This window comes from Chiloscyllium plagiosum, unplaced genomic scaffold (assembly GCF_037043375.1).
Source record: "Chiloscyllium plagiosum isolate Xiang-an unplaced genomic scaffold, Cpla_swu_hap1 HiC_scaffold_24, whole genome shotgun sequence".
NCBI lineage: Eukaryota > Metazoa > Chordata > Chondrichthyes > Orectolobiformes > Hemiscylliidae > Chiloscyllium > Chiloscyllium plagiosum.
The window spans coordinates 29,151,274-29,166,099 of record NW_028270162.1 but is presented as its reverse complement, the minus strand read 5'-3'; the positions used below and the strand labels follow the sequence as shown (position 1 = coordinate 29,166,099).

General features: G+C 39.1%; 2 protein-coding genes across 7 annotated transcripts in view; both read right to left on the bottom strand.

The window, feature by feature from the left end:
* Positions 1 to 2,468, bottom strand: part of atxn2 (ataxin 2) — a 105,504-nt gene extending 103,036 nt beyond the window's left edge. For 3 of the 6 annotated variants that reach the window (XM_043715673.2, XM_043715672.2, XM_043715674.2), the window contains exon 1: positions 2,091 to 2,467. In XM_043715673.2, coding sequence (XP_043571608.1) covers positions 2,091 to 2,191 — 101 coding nt within the window. In that variant the 5' untranslated portion in view covers positions 2,192 to 2,467. Of the gene's footprint in view, positions 1 to 2,090 lie in introns of all 6 variants that reach the window. The other 3 variants (XM_043715670.2, XM_043715671.2, XM_043715675.2) reach the window with 2 other exon arrangements.
* Positions 2,469 to 9,679: 7,211 nt separating this feature from the next.
* The window catches only part of brap (BRCA1 associated protein), a 40,561-nt gene continuing 35,414 nt past the window's right edge, over positions 9,680 to 14,826 (bottom strand). Inside the window, exons 11-12 of the mRNA XM_043715669.2 lie at positions 14,651 to 14,754; positions 9,680 to 12,227 (exon numbers count right to left, since the gene is read on the bottom strand). Coding sequence (XP_043571604.1) covers positions 11,870 to 12,227; positions 14,651 to 14,754 — 462 coding nt within the window. The 3' untranslated portion in view covers positions 9,680 to 11,869. The remainder of the gene's footprint in view (positions 12,228 to 14,650; positions 14,755 to 14,826) is intronic.

The following is a 14,826-nucleotide window of genomic DNA, read 5'->3' as shown; positions in this document are numbered from 1 at the left end:
TGCCCAATATATGGTCAAGCATCAAGACTGATTAATTGATAATTTAACTTCTAGATTCTTTGGCTATCTACAGACTGGTTGCCATATTTTCTTACATTAGTGACATATTTAAAAAGTGCACTTCATTAGCTTTGAAGTGTTTTAGGCACTCTGACATTGTGAAAAATACAAAATAAATTGGTTTTCTATCTCATCCACTTTCTCCTGGCTAAATATAAATTTCTAAACAGAAAAGTGCATAAGCACTGATTTACCAAATGCTTATGATTTATGTTGACAGTAGTTCTAATTTGAACAGCTCCAAAAGGCTCAATATGGGGATTATGAGCTTAGCTTTTAAACCTACGATATCGAAGGTGGCCCAAAGGGATACTGGAAGATCAAGTAACTCAAAGGAGATATGCAGGTTGAAGATGAATTGTGAACTAGTGTCAAATCAGGCACTTATTCGTTTTACCATCTGAAAGGAAAATTATTGCACAAGTTTAAATTATTATCAACTCCACCTTGGTTACAGATCCCATGATTTAAATTTTAAAAATGTGAAAACAGAACCAAAACTCTTCAATTCTTTGAAGCAAAGCTATTTACAGTATATTACATCTTGAAAAGTTAGAATGTGTTTAGTTTAACAGCACCGAAGCAAATATTTTTGATGAAATGCTTAAGAAAAACATTTCCACATGTTTGGGCATGTATAGTTAAACTCATTCACCTTGACATGGTCATAAAATTCCTACAGTGTGGAAGCAAGTTATTTGACTCAGAGTCCACACTGACCCGCTGAAGAGCATCCCACCCAGACCTACCCCCTCTACCCTTTCCCTGTAACCCTGCATTTCCCATGACTAATTCATCTAGCCTGCACATCCCTCGACACCATGGGTAATTTAGCATGGTCAATCCACCTAACGTGCACATCTTTGGACAAAAGCGATCAATGAAAGCATTACAATGCCAAACAAGTTTTAAAATTGTCAAACAGATCAGTATCTTTAAACATAAACCTAACAAAACTGTTGTCATCATTCCAGAATTGGAAGGTATATAACAGTAGCTGTAAGAAACAAAATACTTGCAACTTTCACAATTAATTTTAAGCACTTAACATTTTCAAGTGGATTAACTTACTTAGTTCAAAGTGCTATGTAATTACTAGTCAAAACACTGGTATTATTTATGCAGAAAGGGTTAAGCCATTTAGTAAAAAGGAAACCAAAACCAATGTTAAGCATGATTCAAATGCCAGGTCATCAACTCTTGCAACACAAGGGCTGAAGCATACACAAACTTATTTTTCATAATGCCATTAAAGTATATGTTCTGTTCAATTTAAACTGTTAATTAAAGGATAATTAGATTTAATTTTACAATATTCTGTAAAATGTCCACACTGTAATGAATTGTGACAATGCTGTACACACAAGGAACAATTTTTTTTTACAGAAAGCTTAATTTTCCTCACGCATAGCAGTCAATCTCACTAAAACAGTACAGTATGCAACATATAACACATTGTTCTCTTGAATATAATCATTCTGATTTGAATGTCACATCATAACTCTTTCATTATTGACGAGTTACAAGGAGCTTTGAAATTCCCAATGCGATCTTGGTTTAAGAGTAATATATTATTGTTCAGCATTTCAATGTTCACGCCTAACATATTTGGTGACAACATTTAAACCTTGAAAAAGTTTTTTTATAATGAGACTGAAAAAAAATGTAAAGGTCTTAGATACTTTGAATACTGATGTATACTACCTAACGGATTTCCCTACAGGAATGTATCATCTTTCGACATTTGTTAATCTATATCCCTTTAATGGTGGTATTTTGAAAGCCGCCCGTCTATGGCTTCGGACGCGTAGGCCGCATCCCCCATTTGGGCATTAACCCACTGGAAGACGGGGCCCGAGCGCAAGGCCCGGACGCTGTTCGTTGCGTTTCTCGGTAACGCCGGGGCCCGGCATATTGAAGGGTAAAGGTGGGCCCATTAGTGACAGAAGGCCGCCTCCAGGGCCTCGGGCTAAAGTTGGACCAATAGAGAGAGAGGAGAGAAGGACAGACAGAGAGAGACCGTTTATTACCTGCCGCCGGACTGTCTCCCTCCACCGCCAGCTCCAGTTGCTGCTCCACCAGTGCCGATGCCGCCGCCGGGCTTTCGGCTGTTGGACTGCTTCATGGACATGATGGTGGGCGATGATGGTGATGGGGGAGGGCAGGGGGTGGGAAAGAGATACCGCTTCCAGTCACTTCAAACCCCTGAACAGAAGAAGGTCCGGTCCGGTCCGTCCCGGCATCCACAACACCAGTGAAACCCCCCTTTCCCCACCCCCGCCGAGGAACAAGAAGAACGTCGTATGGGACAGGGAGAGCGGGTACAGCCGCCGTATCGCCTGTCCGGGCCTCAGTTAGCGCCGCAGCGCCCGTTGCTATCACAAACCTTCGGCCGCCACCAACAACACGGCGAACGGACGAGAGTGGGGGGGAGGGGCAGAGAGGGGCGGGGAAACAGGATCCGGGCACGCCGGCGTGTGCGCGCGCACCCACCGGCCGGCGCATTCACATCTCTCCCTGGCAACGCGGTTGATCACCCCTTCCCCCACTACACCAAGTCAGCCGGCCTTCCATCAGCAGACCCATCATCCCTCACTACAGCTAGGAGAACGGCCAGGGTGGAGAATGGAGGAAAATGTGAGGTTTACGACGAGAGTTTTTTTTATTCCCTTTATTGTTGTCATGCTCATTCGCACCCACCCCCGTCCTTTCTGACCTTTGACCTCTCCGAGGAGAGCGGAGGTTTATTTTGCTGCTGAGGAGTGCGGGAGAATGACACGTGACGGACGGGGTGGTTGGTGGCTTTGTCAACCCTCAGATGGCCAGAGCAGTGAACAGTACCGTGTCTAATTAAACAAGTTCATCTTTTACTTGTGATCGTGATCTTTGGACATCGCTCTCCGTCTCATCCTTTCATAAGAAGCGTCGCTATTTCCTTCTAGTCTCACTCAGCGAGCTTTAGCTTATTATCCTTAACACTTTTCATACACACAATGTGCATTTAAATAGCACCTTTCACAATAGGATATCTCAAAGCATGCAGTGATATATTGTGGCAGCCATTTAAACACAGCAGTTTTCCACAGACATGATAATAACTAAATAATATATTTACGTTATGACAAGAGATAAATAATTGCTCGACTAACCAGAATAACGTGTGCTTTACTTCAAAATAACACCGTGGGATATTTTATAATTACCCTGAAAAGACACATGGGGTCTCCGTTTCTTGTTTATCTGAAATGTAGCATAATTGACAATGTAGGATTCCTTGTGTACTGTGCTGCAGTGTCGGGTTTTTAATTTTTTTATGTCAAGTTCTGCAGCGAGAAAGTACATCCAATCTCTTGACTCAAAGGCAAGAGTGCTACAACTGAAGGGAAATGGGTAAATTGAAAATATTTTAATTCTTTTGCAATTGTAAATAAACATGGGTAATTTGGTGCAAGGAAAATGTAGGTAATTGTTTTGATTGACATTTATGTATTAACAAGGGAAAAAAACTCATCTATACTATATAATTGGTTGGGTACATAATAATTTAGGCATACACAATTAAAAAAAAATCATGCTTCAAGTATTACATTTTTGCCCACAGAGTGAACTTGTCAATTGTCACGTTGCAAGCATCCCTTGTATTCCATTTTTGAAGCCATTTTTCACATTTGAATAATTTAGTTAAATAACTAATTGTGCTAATTTGTTATATTAAAAACATCAGAAGTTACAATGAACTCTCAATCTACACTCTTCAAATTGGTCCATTCCCACCTCCCTTTTTTTTATAAAAGAATTATTCTCAGGACAAAGTTGATGCCAAAAGGTTGCATTTATTGGGTGTGTTCCATACCACTGAATGGCATGCAAGGTCAATTCAGGAGAACATATACACCTTTAAGTTTCATGGTGGACTATATAAGGTCAAGTGAAATAACATTGTCATGAAATATCATTGATCTAAACTGCAAATTTTTTTCTCTCTACAGTTGTATGACCTACTGAGTACTTGCATAATTTTCTGGTTTTAAGCCAGATTTCCAAAGTTGGTTTTAGTTTTGGAGTGGTTGACTGATAGCTGTCTAAAAAAGGTTATATGAGCCAAACTATTACAAATTAGCAATTATCATGGCTTTTTAAACTGCAAATCAGATACTAAATTCAATTTTTCACTTCTCACTTCAAATTTATAGAGATTATAAGACTAGAGCAATCATTTTGATCCAGGATTAACCATACAATTTTTTTTTTACAATTTATTTTAATAACGATGTTACTTCAAAGTACCAATCACAATTGCGTAACATGTTTATACAAAAACTGGAAAAATTATATTTGCAGAAAATAAGTATTTACATTTACCCATAATGCTGCTGGAATGGTGTACGTATCCTTCCTGTCTTCTCAAATTTCCCTCTGACCTCTTCTCTTATAGATTATAGAACAATACATCGTAGAACAGGCCCTCGATGTTGCGTCGACCTGTGAACTAATCTAAGCTCATGCCCTACACTATCAAGTCATCTTCCATGTGCTTATCTAAGGACTGTTTAAATCTCCCTAATGTGGCTGAGTTAACTACATTGGCAGGCAGGGCATTCCACACTCTTACCACTCTGAGTAAAGAATCTGCCTCTGACATCAGTCTTAAATCTTTCATCCCTCAATTTGTAATTATGCCCCCTCATACAAGCTGACGTAATCCTGGTCTCCTACTTTAAGATGCTGCTTAAAATTGATCTCCTCCATTTGACTACCTATTCTAACAGCTCCTACATTGGTGGCTATCATTCATTCTAGTTTAGAATATTTAACTGTTTCAGATTTTCAATTACTTGACCTATACACTCTCCATTTTTGATTTTCCTTTCCTGGATTACTTTCTACCTCCAGAAATTTGCAACAATGAGAACCCAGTAATTCCTACCTGTATCCAGATCATCTTCCTTCTCGTTTAATAACTCTATTCCCATTCCCCAGTTTCTCTGTTCCAGTAGCTCCAAATAATTTACCATTCCACAGCAATGATTCAGAAATAAAATCCTGTTTCCTCAGTTGGGAATTCTCACTGTTTCTGCCATGGTAGACAGGACCCGAAACTAAGTCTTTCCTTTTCTGTTTATGTCCTCAGTCCCCTCCCACTTAATAGAATCATGATCAGACTTCTTAGTCTAATTTTCACCTGTGCCAATTCTTGCTTTCAACAGGTGACCTTATTCTGCACCCCCTTCCAGCATAGTCTCACCTAATGTGTCTACCCTTCGTCTCTCTCCTTTTTCTGAATGGATCATTCCTTAATGACACCGCTTTATTCTTTACATTCCTATCGCTTGCAATACCTCCTTCACATTTTCCCATTCTCACACCATCACAAGGCATAGGAGCAGAAGTAGACCTTTAAGCCGAGAGTCTTTCCCACAATTCACCTAAGACTGCTCTGCCATTCAATGAGATTATGGCTCCAAGTACTCCTTTTAATTTATAAATACATCATCCAATCTAGAATGGTACAGTTGCTTCTACACAGATCTGAAGACACCATATATATGCATAGTCCAATCTCAATTGCTTGCCAATTCAATATCCTTGTTCCACCCTGGCTTCTCCGCTTCAGTTGCATAAGCCAACATAAACTCAAGAAACCATCTGCAACATTGACTTTAATAATTTCTAATTTAAGCTCTCATCTCTTCAGCAGGAATTGCAGACAATGTTGGATGGGTGTACCAACAATCCAGGGGATGGAGAAAATGTGGTTTGTATTTGTGACTAGAAACCTCTAATGGAACACATTACTGGCTCGAAGCCTACAAGTTTTGTGTGTTCCCACTTCTATTTGCCTCAGCCTCCACTTAATCACATGATCTATAAGAAACACCTGTTTTTCTTTACAAAGCTATTTGACATATTTGTATTGATGCCTAGTTGTTTTAAAAACTTGGGTTATTGTTTACCAACCATATTCTGGTAGCATAAAAAAATTATTGCAGCAGGGAATTCATAATTCCAGAGCAATTCAAATAAGCATAACTAATTTCAGTTGTTGGAATTAAGCAATTTGCTTGTGATACTAGTACGAGGACATGAATTTTTTTGGTTAGTTCAGAATTTTATTTCAGAATATGCATTTAACAGTTGAATTTGCTCAAAGAATTACATCAATACATTAAAAATCCGAGAGTCTTGTCAAATTGAAGTAAATCAGTGATAATAGTTCTATCTACAATCATAAACTGAACCATTTTTATTTAGCTTAAACTGGTATGCAAACATACTCAACGTGAACAGCTTGCATTTCTAAAGTCTTTAGTGCATTAAGTTTCTCAAGTGATATCAAATAAAACTGGACACCAAGTTGCAGAAAGATATTAGAGCAGATGAAGTTTGAGCAAAAAGGTAGTGTTAAAAATCATCCTATTCAAGAAAGCTAGTGAGGCTGCGTTTATTGAGAAAATTCCAGAACTTGGGGTCTAGATAATTAAATGCAAGACTGCCAGTTATGGATTGATCAAAATCAGTGATTCACACAAACAGAATCACTGTTTGTTTGGGCGGCATGGTGGCACAGTAGTTAGCACTGCTGCCTCACAGCGCCAGAGACCCGGGTTCAGTTCCGCCTCAGGCAACTGACTGTGTGGAATTTGCACATTCTCCTCGTGTCTGTGTAGGTTTCCCACGGGTGCTCCGGTTTCCTCCCACAGTCTAAAGATGTACAGGTCAGGTGAATTGGCCATGCTAAATTGCCCGTAGTGTTAGGTAAGGGGTAAATGTAGGTGTATGGGTGGGTTGCGCTTCGACGGGGCGGTGTGGACTTGTTGGGCCGAAGGGCCTGTTTCCACACTGTAAGTAATCTAATCTAATCTAAAACTAGAACTGGAGAAGTGTACCCGTGAGGTTTGAAAGGCCAGAAAGAATTACAGGGATGAGGTGCAACTCAAAGAGCTATTTGAAAACAAAATGTGAATTTTAAAATCAGAGTCTTGCTAGTTCAGGAGATAAGTCATTACACAATGTGATGGGTCAACAGGACTTGTTATGATTAAGTTTACAAGCAGCAAAATTTTGGACAAGGTCCCATTTATGGTGCATTCTCTATGTAAGACCAATCAAGAGAGCACTAAATAGTCAAAGCTAAAAGTAGAAACTTTATTGCTGGAACAGCACAGCAGGTCAGGCAGCATCCAGGGAACAGGAGATTCGACGTTTCGGGCACAGGCCCTTCTTCAGGAATGAGCAGAGAGTGTTCAGCAGGAGAAGATAAAAGGTAGGGAGGAGGGACTTGGAGGAGGGGAGTTGGAAATGTGATAGGTGGAAAGAGGTCAAGGTGAGGGTGATAGGTCGGAGTAGGATGGAGGCGGAGAGGTCAAGAAGAAGACTGCAGGTCAGGAAGGCGGTGCCGGGCTGGAGGGATCCGGCTGAGACAAGGTGGGGGGAGGGGGGATGAAGAAACTGGTGAAGTCCAAGTTCATCCCCTGCGGTTGGAGGGTTCCCAGTCGGAAGATAAGACGCTCCTCCTCCGACCGTCGGGTTGTTGTGGTTTGGCGGTGGATGAGTCCAATGACCTGCATATCCTCGGTGGAGTGGGAGGGGGAGTTGAAATGCTGTGCCACAAGTTGGTTGGGTTGGTTCGTCCGGGTGGCCCAGAGGTGCTCTCTGAATCGCTCCGCAAGTAGGCGGCCTATCTCCCCAATATAGAGGAGGCCACACCGGCTGCAGCGGATGCAGTAGATGATGTGGGTGGAGGTGCAGGTGAATCTGTGGCGGATATGGAAGTTTCCCTTGGGGCCTTGGAGAGAAGTGAGGGGGGAGGTGTGGGCGCAAGTGTTGCACCTCCTGCGGTTGCAAGGGAAGGTGCCGGGAGTGGAGGTTGGGTCGGTGGGGGGTGTGGATCTGACAAGGGAGTCGCGGAGGGAGTGGTCTCTACGGAAAGCTGATAGGGGAGGGGAGGGAAATATATCCTTGGTGCTGGGGTCTGTTTGGAGGTGGCGGAAGTGACGGCGGATGATGCGCTGTACATGGAGATTGGTGGGGTGGTAGGTGAGGACCAGTGGGGTTCTGTCCTGGTGGCGGTTGGAGGGGCGGGGCTCAAGGGCGGAGGAGCGGGAAGTGGAGGAGATGCGGTGGAGGGCACCATCGACCACGTCGGGGGGGAAATTGCGGTCCTTGAAGAAGGAGGCCATCTGTGTTGTACGTATTTTGAACTGGTCTGGACTCCCACAGCTACCTGGACTACACCTCCTCCCATCCTGCCCCCTGTAAAAACGCCATCCCATTCTCCCAATTCCTTCGTCTCCGCCGCATCTGCTCCCAGGAAATCGTTACCAAAGCTAAAAGTAGAAAGGTATAGAGCAAGTTTTCAGCAGATGAGCTGAGAGTTGTGTGGAAATAGGCAACACTACAGTTCCATTCAACGTTTCACAATTATACATTCACAATTGAAATCTATTGAAAGCCCAAGTGATAATCTGCTGAATGCAATTATTCAAGTTACATACCCCATGCCAGTGACAATCTAGCAGCCAGGCTAATTTTAGATTTACTTAATACACTTCTGGCCTGCCAGCAAAGGATTATATTGTGAAGGAGGAAACAAAAATTCCAAAAATAAAGTTAAGATATGGAAATTTTGAAGGACATAAATTTATTTCTCTACAGAAACACTGACAAACGCTAAATACAATTTTCCAAAATTTCATTCCTTACCGATTCAAATCCTTATGATCCCAGTTGCAAGGGGGACTTTTTTTATTCACTCATGGTTTGTGGGTATTGCTGGCTTGCCAGCATTTATTGCCCATCCCTAGTTGCCCTTGAGAAGGTAGTGATGAGCTGCCTTTTTCAACCACTGCAGTCCACATGCTGTAGGTTGAAACACAATGCACTTAGGCAGGGAATTCCAGGATTTTGACCCAGTGACAGTAAAGGAATGGTGATATATTTCCAAGTCAGGATGTTCAGTGGCTTGGAGGGGAACTTGCAGCTGGCAGTGTTCCCATGTATCTGCTGCTCTTGTCCTTCTAGATGGAAGTATTTTGGGGTTTAGAAGGTGCTGTCTAGCGATCTTTGCTGAATTTCTGCAGTCCACCTTATAGGTAGTACACACTGCTGCTGAGTGTCAGTGGTGGAGGGAGTGGATGCTTGTGGATGTGATGTCAATTAATTGGCTGCTTTGTCCTGGATATAATTATGTGGATAACATTACATCCACAACAGTTAAATACCACTCAGGGAAATAAGTTATCAAGATATGAATAGGAAGGGTTTGGAGGAATATGGGCCAGGTGCTGGCAGGTGGGACTAGATTGAGTTGGGATATCTGGTCGGCCTGAACGGGTTGGACCGAAGAGTCTGTTTCCATGCTGTACATCTCTATGACTCTATAAGGTCTACTTTACCAGAACTCAGCTGGATTATTACATCTGCAGTAGGGGAGAGAGTCAAATTTCTGCTTCATGTGCATTGATAAAAAGTGATAGGTGAAAGAATCATAATCAAATCTAATTCTAACTGAAGATCCTGCTGGTAGTGAGAAATTAGTACTTTTGGAACCATTCCTCAGCATGAAAGGTACATGAAGTGGAAGCAAGTCAAAATAGAGGACAAAATAAACAAAGGTACATTTACTGTGGAACAATTTTTATTCTATTTAAAACAACCTTTTAATAGTGTCTCACAACAAAAGCTGCAACAAAGTCTTATTCATTTGGAACAGACACAAGTTACGTTCTACTGCCTTATTCACATTTATGACAGGATTATTACTCAGATTATTGAAATTAGGTAGAATTGACCAAATTAGATACATAATGTAAAATTAAGATACAGTGATCCAAATTGAAGAGTTTGACCCAAAATGCATCATTTTGCACTTCAAGATTCAACTGCCCTCAATCAAAAAACAGTTTCGGATGCTATTTACAAAATGTTTATATTAATATCTCCATTAAGAGACAAACATGGTTTCGCTGTAGATAATTTACACCAGAATTTTTCCTTTAGAGAAATTTGTTGCAGAACACCTTTTAAAAAAAGTTTAGTCAATTGCCTTTCCATGCAGTCTAATTAAGAATGGTGAGCACTAGTGGTCCTCAAGGATAGATAACAGGGATTTCTTGCAGAGAAAAAAAAAGGTTACTGTATCTGCTTGGCAATTTACTCATTACATCAATCTACAGCTGTCTAACATCAGCCTTTATTCATAATATTTAATCATTTTAATCAGATCAACTCAAAAAACAAAGTAAACCTGCTTCTTTAGATTGCTTTACAAACTACGAGATGTTAATGACTTCTGACTTAAGGTCTGATCAAAAATGAAGTAAGTAAATTGAAAAAGCTTCCTCTTGCTTTAAATTAAATTACATAATATATTAATATGTCTCAATCTTTTTGTCAAAATGCGATTGTTCACAGCATCACAGAATTACACCTGGTGCTGGCCTTACAAAAAGAATAGATGTTAGCCGTGAAAGAACTAAACATCTGCATTATAAACAAAATATCTTACAAACCAAGGATAACTTATTGCAGAATGGAAGAACTGAGTGCTACAGATTGAAATAAAGTTGCAATGGCCCTTGACACAAGTTAAGTAACATCTGGAAACATGAGTGGGATACTCAGTTTAATTTTTGAGTATGTGATTCATGGTGAAGCATAACTCATCTTGAATTCTGGAATATTCTATGCTGTTTACCATACTTTTACTTTACATGTGAATCACTATTTTTGTCAAGTTAATTTGCTAGACATATCAGTGGGGAAAAAATGTGGTTTTGAATATAACAAAACTTAGCTGTCATACTCAGTGCACATTCAGATATGGTTTGTCAACTTTCTTTCAAGAATACTTTACTACTTAGATTTTAAAGTTAAAAGCTTTATAAATTAATTAATTTGATGAACCCTCATTCTCTCAATTAACTGCAAAAATCAGTTCAGTAAATATTATATTTTAATACAATTGTTCTTTTCACATGGGGTTCACTACCACTAACTGTTTCATTAACGACCATTACTGTTCCAATAGCCACACTACCCAGCTTACAAATGAAATTTGCAATTAATATTGAATTGTGGACTTTTTTTCCTCCTTTATGAACAAATTTACTTCAGGTAGGTCTCTAACAACTGTGAGAGATTAGCACAAGTTTAATTTGGTGACTGTTATGCTGAAATTCCAGATGAATACAATGTTCTCACCAAAATTGTCACCTGGTCAGCAATAAAAGGTGCAAAACAAGATTTAAATTGACTTTTAGATTCATGCAGCATCCCACAATGTTTCAGGTATGCATTCTCAGCAGATTTGAATGATTGCATTGCCAACTATGTTGTTATTTCCACTTAAATCATACTGCCTATAATCAAAATAGTATCTAAATGCTGGTTTTGTACGTCTATGAGCTATCTTGTGAATGCGAAGAAAACTGAAAAACATTAAGATAATAACTTTAATGCTAATGTCCATCAGCCATAAATTATGTTGGATTTATCATTGTGCTCAGGTAGTTTGAGATGTTCTGCACATTTGACATGTTTTGCAAAATCTTTTCAATTGCATAGCTCATATACTTAAGCTATAATACCAGCAAATATAAATCAATAATGTTGTATTAAATAATTTTTCTGCACAATGCAGAGTATAGCCTAACTGCCAAAAAAACTGGCAATTCTTGAATATAGAATCATAGATAACAGAAGTATAGTAGTAGCATTGAAAATAAGCAAATATACACACACACACACACCTCCAAGGAGGTTTTGTTTTTGTTTTTTTTCTTCCTCTTTCAAAAATGAGAAAACTCAACTATTTGCTCCGTTTTCCTCTTCCTCTCCTGGAGGTCTGTTTGGTTATGGCTCCAGGTGACGATGCAGCAGATGCCACCGCAATGTTTATCTGTCCCTCTTGAATCTCCTGTCGAGTATCGGCTGGCATTTGATTGATTTTCTGCTGAGTCTCCAGGTAGAACATGACATCCCGCAGCTGCTCCTGCACCTCTGTAATCTGCCTGTCTTTCTCATCACATGTATCCTTCAGTTTCTTTTCCTCTTCTTTCAGTTTGGTTTGTAGCTGGATCTGATTAGCTCGCAAGCATTTGTTCATTTCTTGTTCTTCTTTCAGTTCAGTGCCTAATTTCAAAACTCTGTTATTCAACTGAGAACACCTAGCAGAATGGCATGAAAAGACACACATTAAAACAATTCAGGAATATTAATGGAAATTTTCTGAGCTCATGTTAATGTTTTCATTTTAGTTCTCAACTGAGCAATGCACTTCAATCTCCAGTTTCATCTACATCTCTAACAAAGAAAAATTGGCACAGATTTTGTTCAAATGACATTCTCCAATCTTATTCAAGCATAGCTTTCTATGGTAAATACTTCCTGTATTGGGCCTAAATAAGAAAAAAGCAAGCAAATATCTTTTAAGCAACAAGAAAGGTTGTTGTGCATTTATGGTCAGATTAAATTACGTGGGTTATGCAACATGGACGCACAATAGACAGACCTACAACATGCGGCAACAGGAGCACTTTATGACTGAGTGCAAATTAGAAAATTCTTCAAGAATACAACTGTTTTTGCCATATTGACTATATTTTAGATCTAATCCTCTAAATTCAATCCTATATTGTGTTCATTCTACACAATAGTTACATATAGTTGACAAGCCTGCACCACATTTTAAAGTCAAAACAGTGTACATAGTAAAGTTTCAGAGGCTAAATAGAATTTTAAACCTCTTGAACGGTTGATGACTAGCACTGTATTTCTGTAAAATAAACACTATCAAAAGTACTGCGAAAAATAGACCTTGGACTCAGATGATCAACAGGGTGCAGTTACACAACTCACTTTACACCGGTGCAACATCAAATGTTTCTCAATTACTTTTGACTTTTACTATATATGCAAACTTAAATCTTTTAAACTGAACAGTTTTAAGAAACAGTTCAAATTTTTAAAACTAAAATATAGAATGAGGGGAAAAAAAAGTGTAGAAAGGATGGGTGAAATCAAACAAACAGTTAAAACACAAAAGGCACACAAATACCACCAACTAGAACCCAAAAAGAAACAACCGTCAAAATAGGGCTCAGCTAATCTAAATACTTCAGCATAAAATAAACACTCAGTTTAGGACTTGGAAACTTTAGAAGTTGTTGTTTGTACAAATATCTAACATTTTTACCACAGTGCAATGTTTGAAAGAGAACCTACTCATAAAGCAATTAAATACCTTTTGATATGAAGGACATACAAGTCTATGAGAACATTAATTTCCAAGTCAAAGTAGATCTTCAATTTTACAAACACAAGTTAGAGTTTACAGAAATTTAAGCACAATTTTATAAACCATGCAGGGAAAGAAAATCAAAAGGAGAGATCACAATGTACAATCTGGCACAGCTTTCATCAGGAACTGTAAGAAGATCTATATTCTTAAAGTGAAATCTCCTAAAATTAAACATGACATATTCCCATTGAAACTGGCACAATGAAATGCAACTTAAATCTTCAAATTGAAACAATTCCTAAAATCAGATCCCATTAAGTATTTGCAGAGGACAGAAGACTCCACACAGAGCAGTCTCATGACAATAGGTAAATTACATCCTGACCTGCACCATGAGATTATTCCTAATTTAACTTTTACAATGCATCATATTTTAAAGAATAAATTGAACTGATGACTTGTGATGCCATGTGTCAGCATGGATAAATATCCTTGGAACTGGTGAAAATCACAAACCACCTAGTTGTGAAGAATTAGAAAGTAAGTTTGGAATAAGTTAGTTTTAAAAAAACAAAATATTTCAATTCATATCACACTTTCCATCACCAGACATCTCAAAGTGTTTTCAAAGCCGATTAACAAAATGCAACAAGAAATCTGCACACAGTAAACTCCTACAAACAGCAATGTGACAATGGTCAGATCATCTACATGTGACATTGATCAAGGGATAAATATTGATCAGGACAGCAGAATAACGCCCCTGCTCTTCAAGATATTGCCCGGGATCTTTTATCTCCACCCAAACAAGCGGAGAGCCTTAGTTCAATGGCTTAACCAAAAAAAAGGCAACTCTGACTGGGCAGCACTTCCTCGATAGTGGCACCAGACTACTAGCCTCAACTTTTGTGCTCAAATCCTGGAGTGCATTGGAACCTTGTGATACACAGTCAGCAGTGCTATCAACTGAGCCACAGCCAACACACAAAGAGTTGGGGTAAAACCAAGAGAGGCAGCTTTGGCATCTGTAACTTGGGAATGCAAAAAGGGAAATAAATTAATTCAGCTTTCCTTTCTTTATTGATCCTTTCTTGTATAGCTTGCTGAATATTAATGTGAAGACATCAGACAAAGACAGGATTAATTATAATATGAACAACCTGCTAAATCAGCTCATTTCAGACAGGAACAATAGTTATCTGGATATTCTGAGAAAGTAAAATGTGAAAGAAGGAAGAAATTTGATAAACAGGCAGTAGAAGCATCATCTTTAGAAGCACCACTTAAACTGCTGGTCACTTTTATAATAATTTATGAGATTACAATAAAAATTTTGCCAAAGTTACTTACTTTCTCTCGAGAGCTTGTTTGTCTTTCATTAATTCACTTAACTTCTGCTCCAGACTGTCACACTTTTCAATGGTTTCCTTGAATTTTATTTTCATATTATTGATCTGGAATGACAAAATAGGACAGGATAAAGTTTGGAAAAAGAATTAAGGGGAAATGGGGGTGTAGTGCATCAA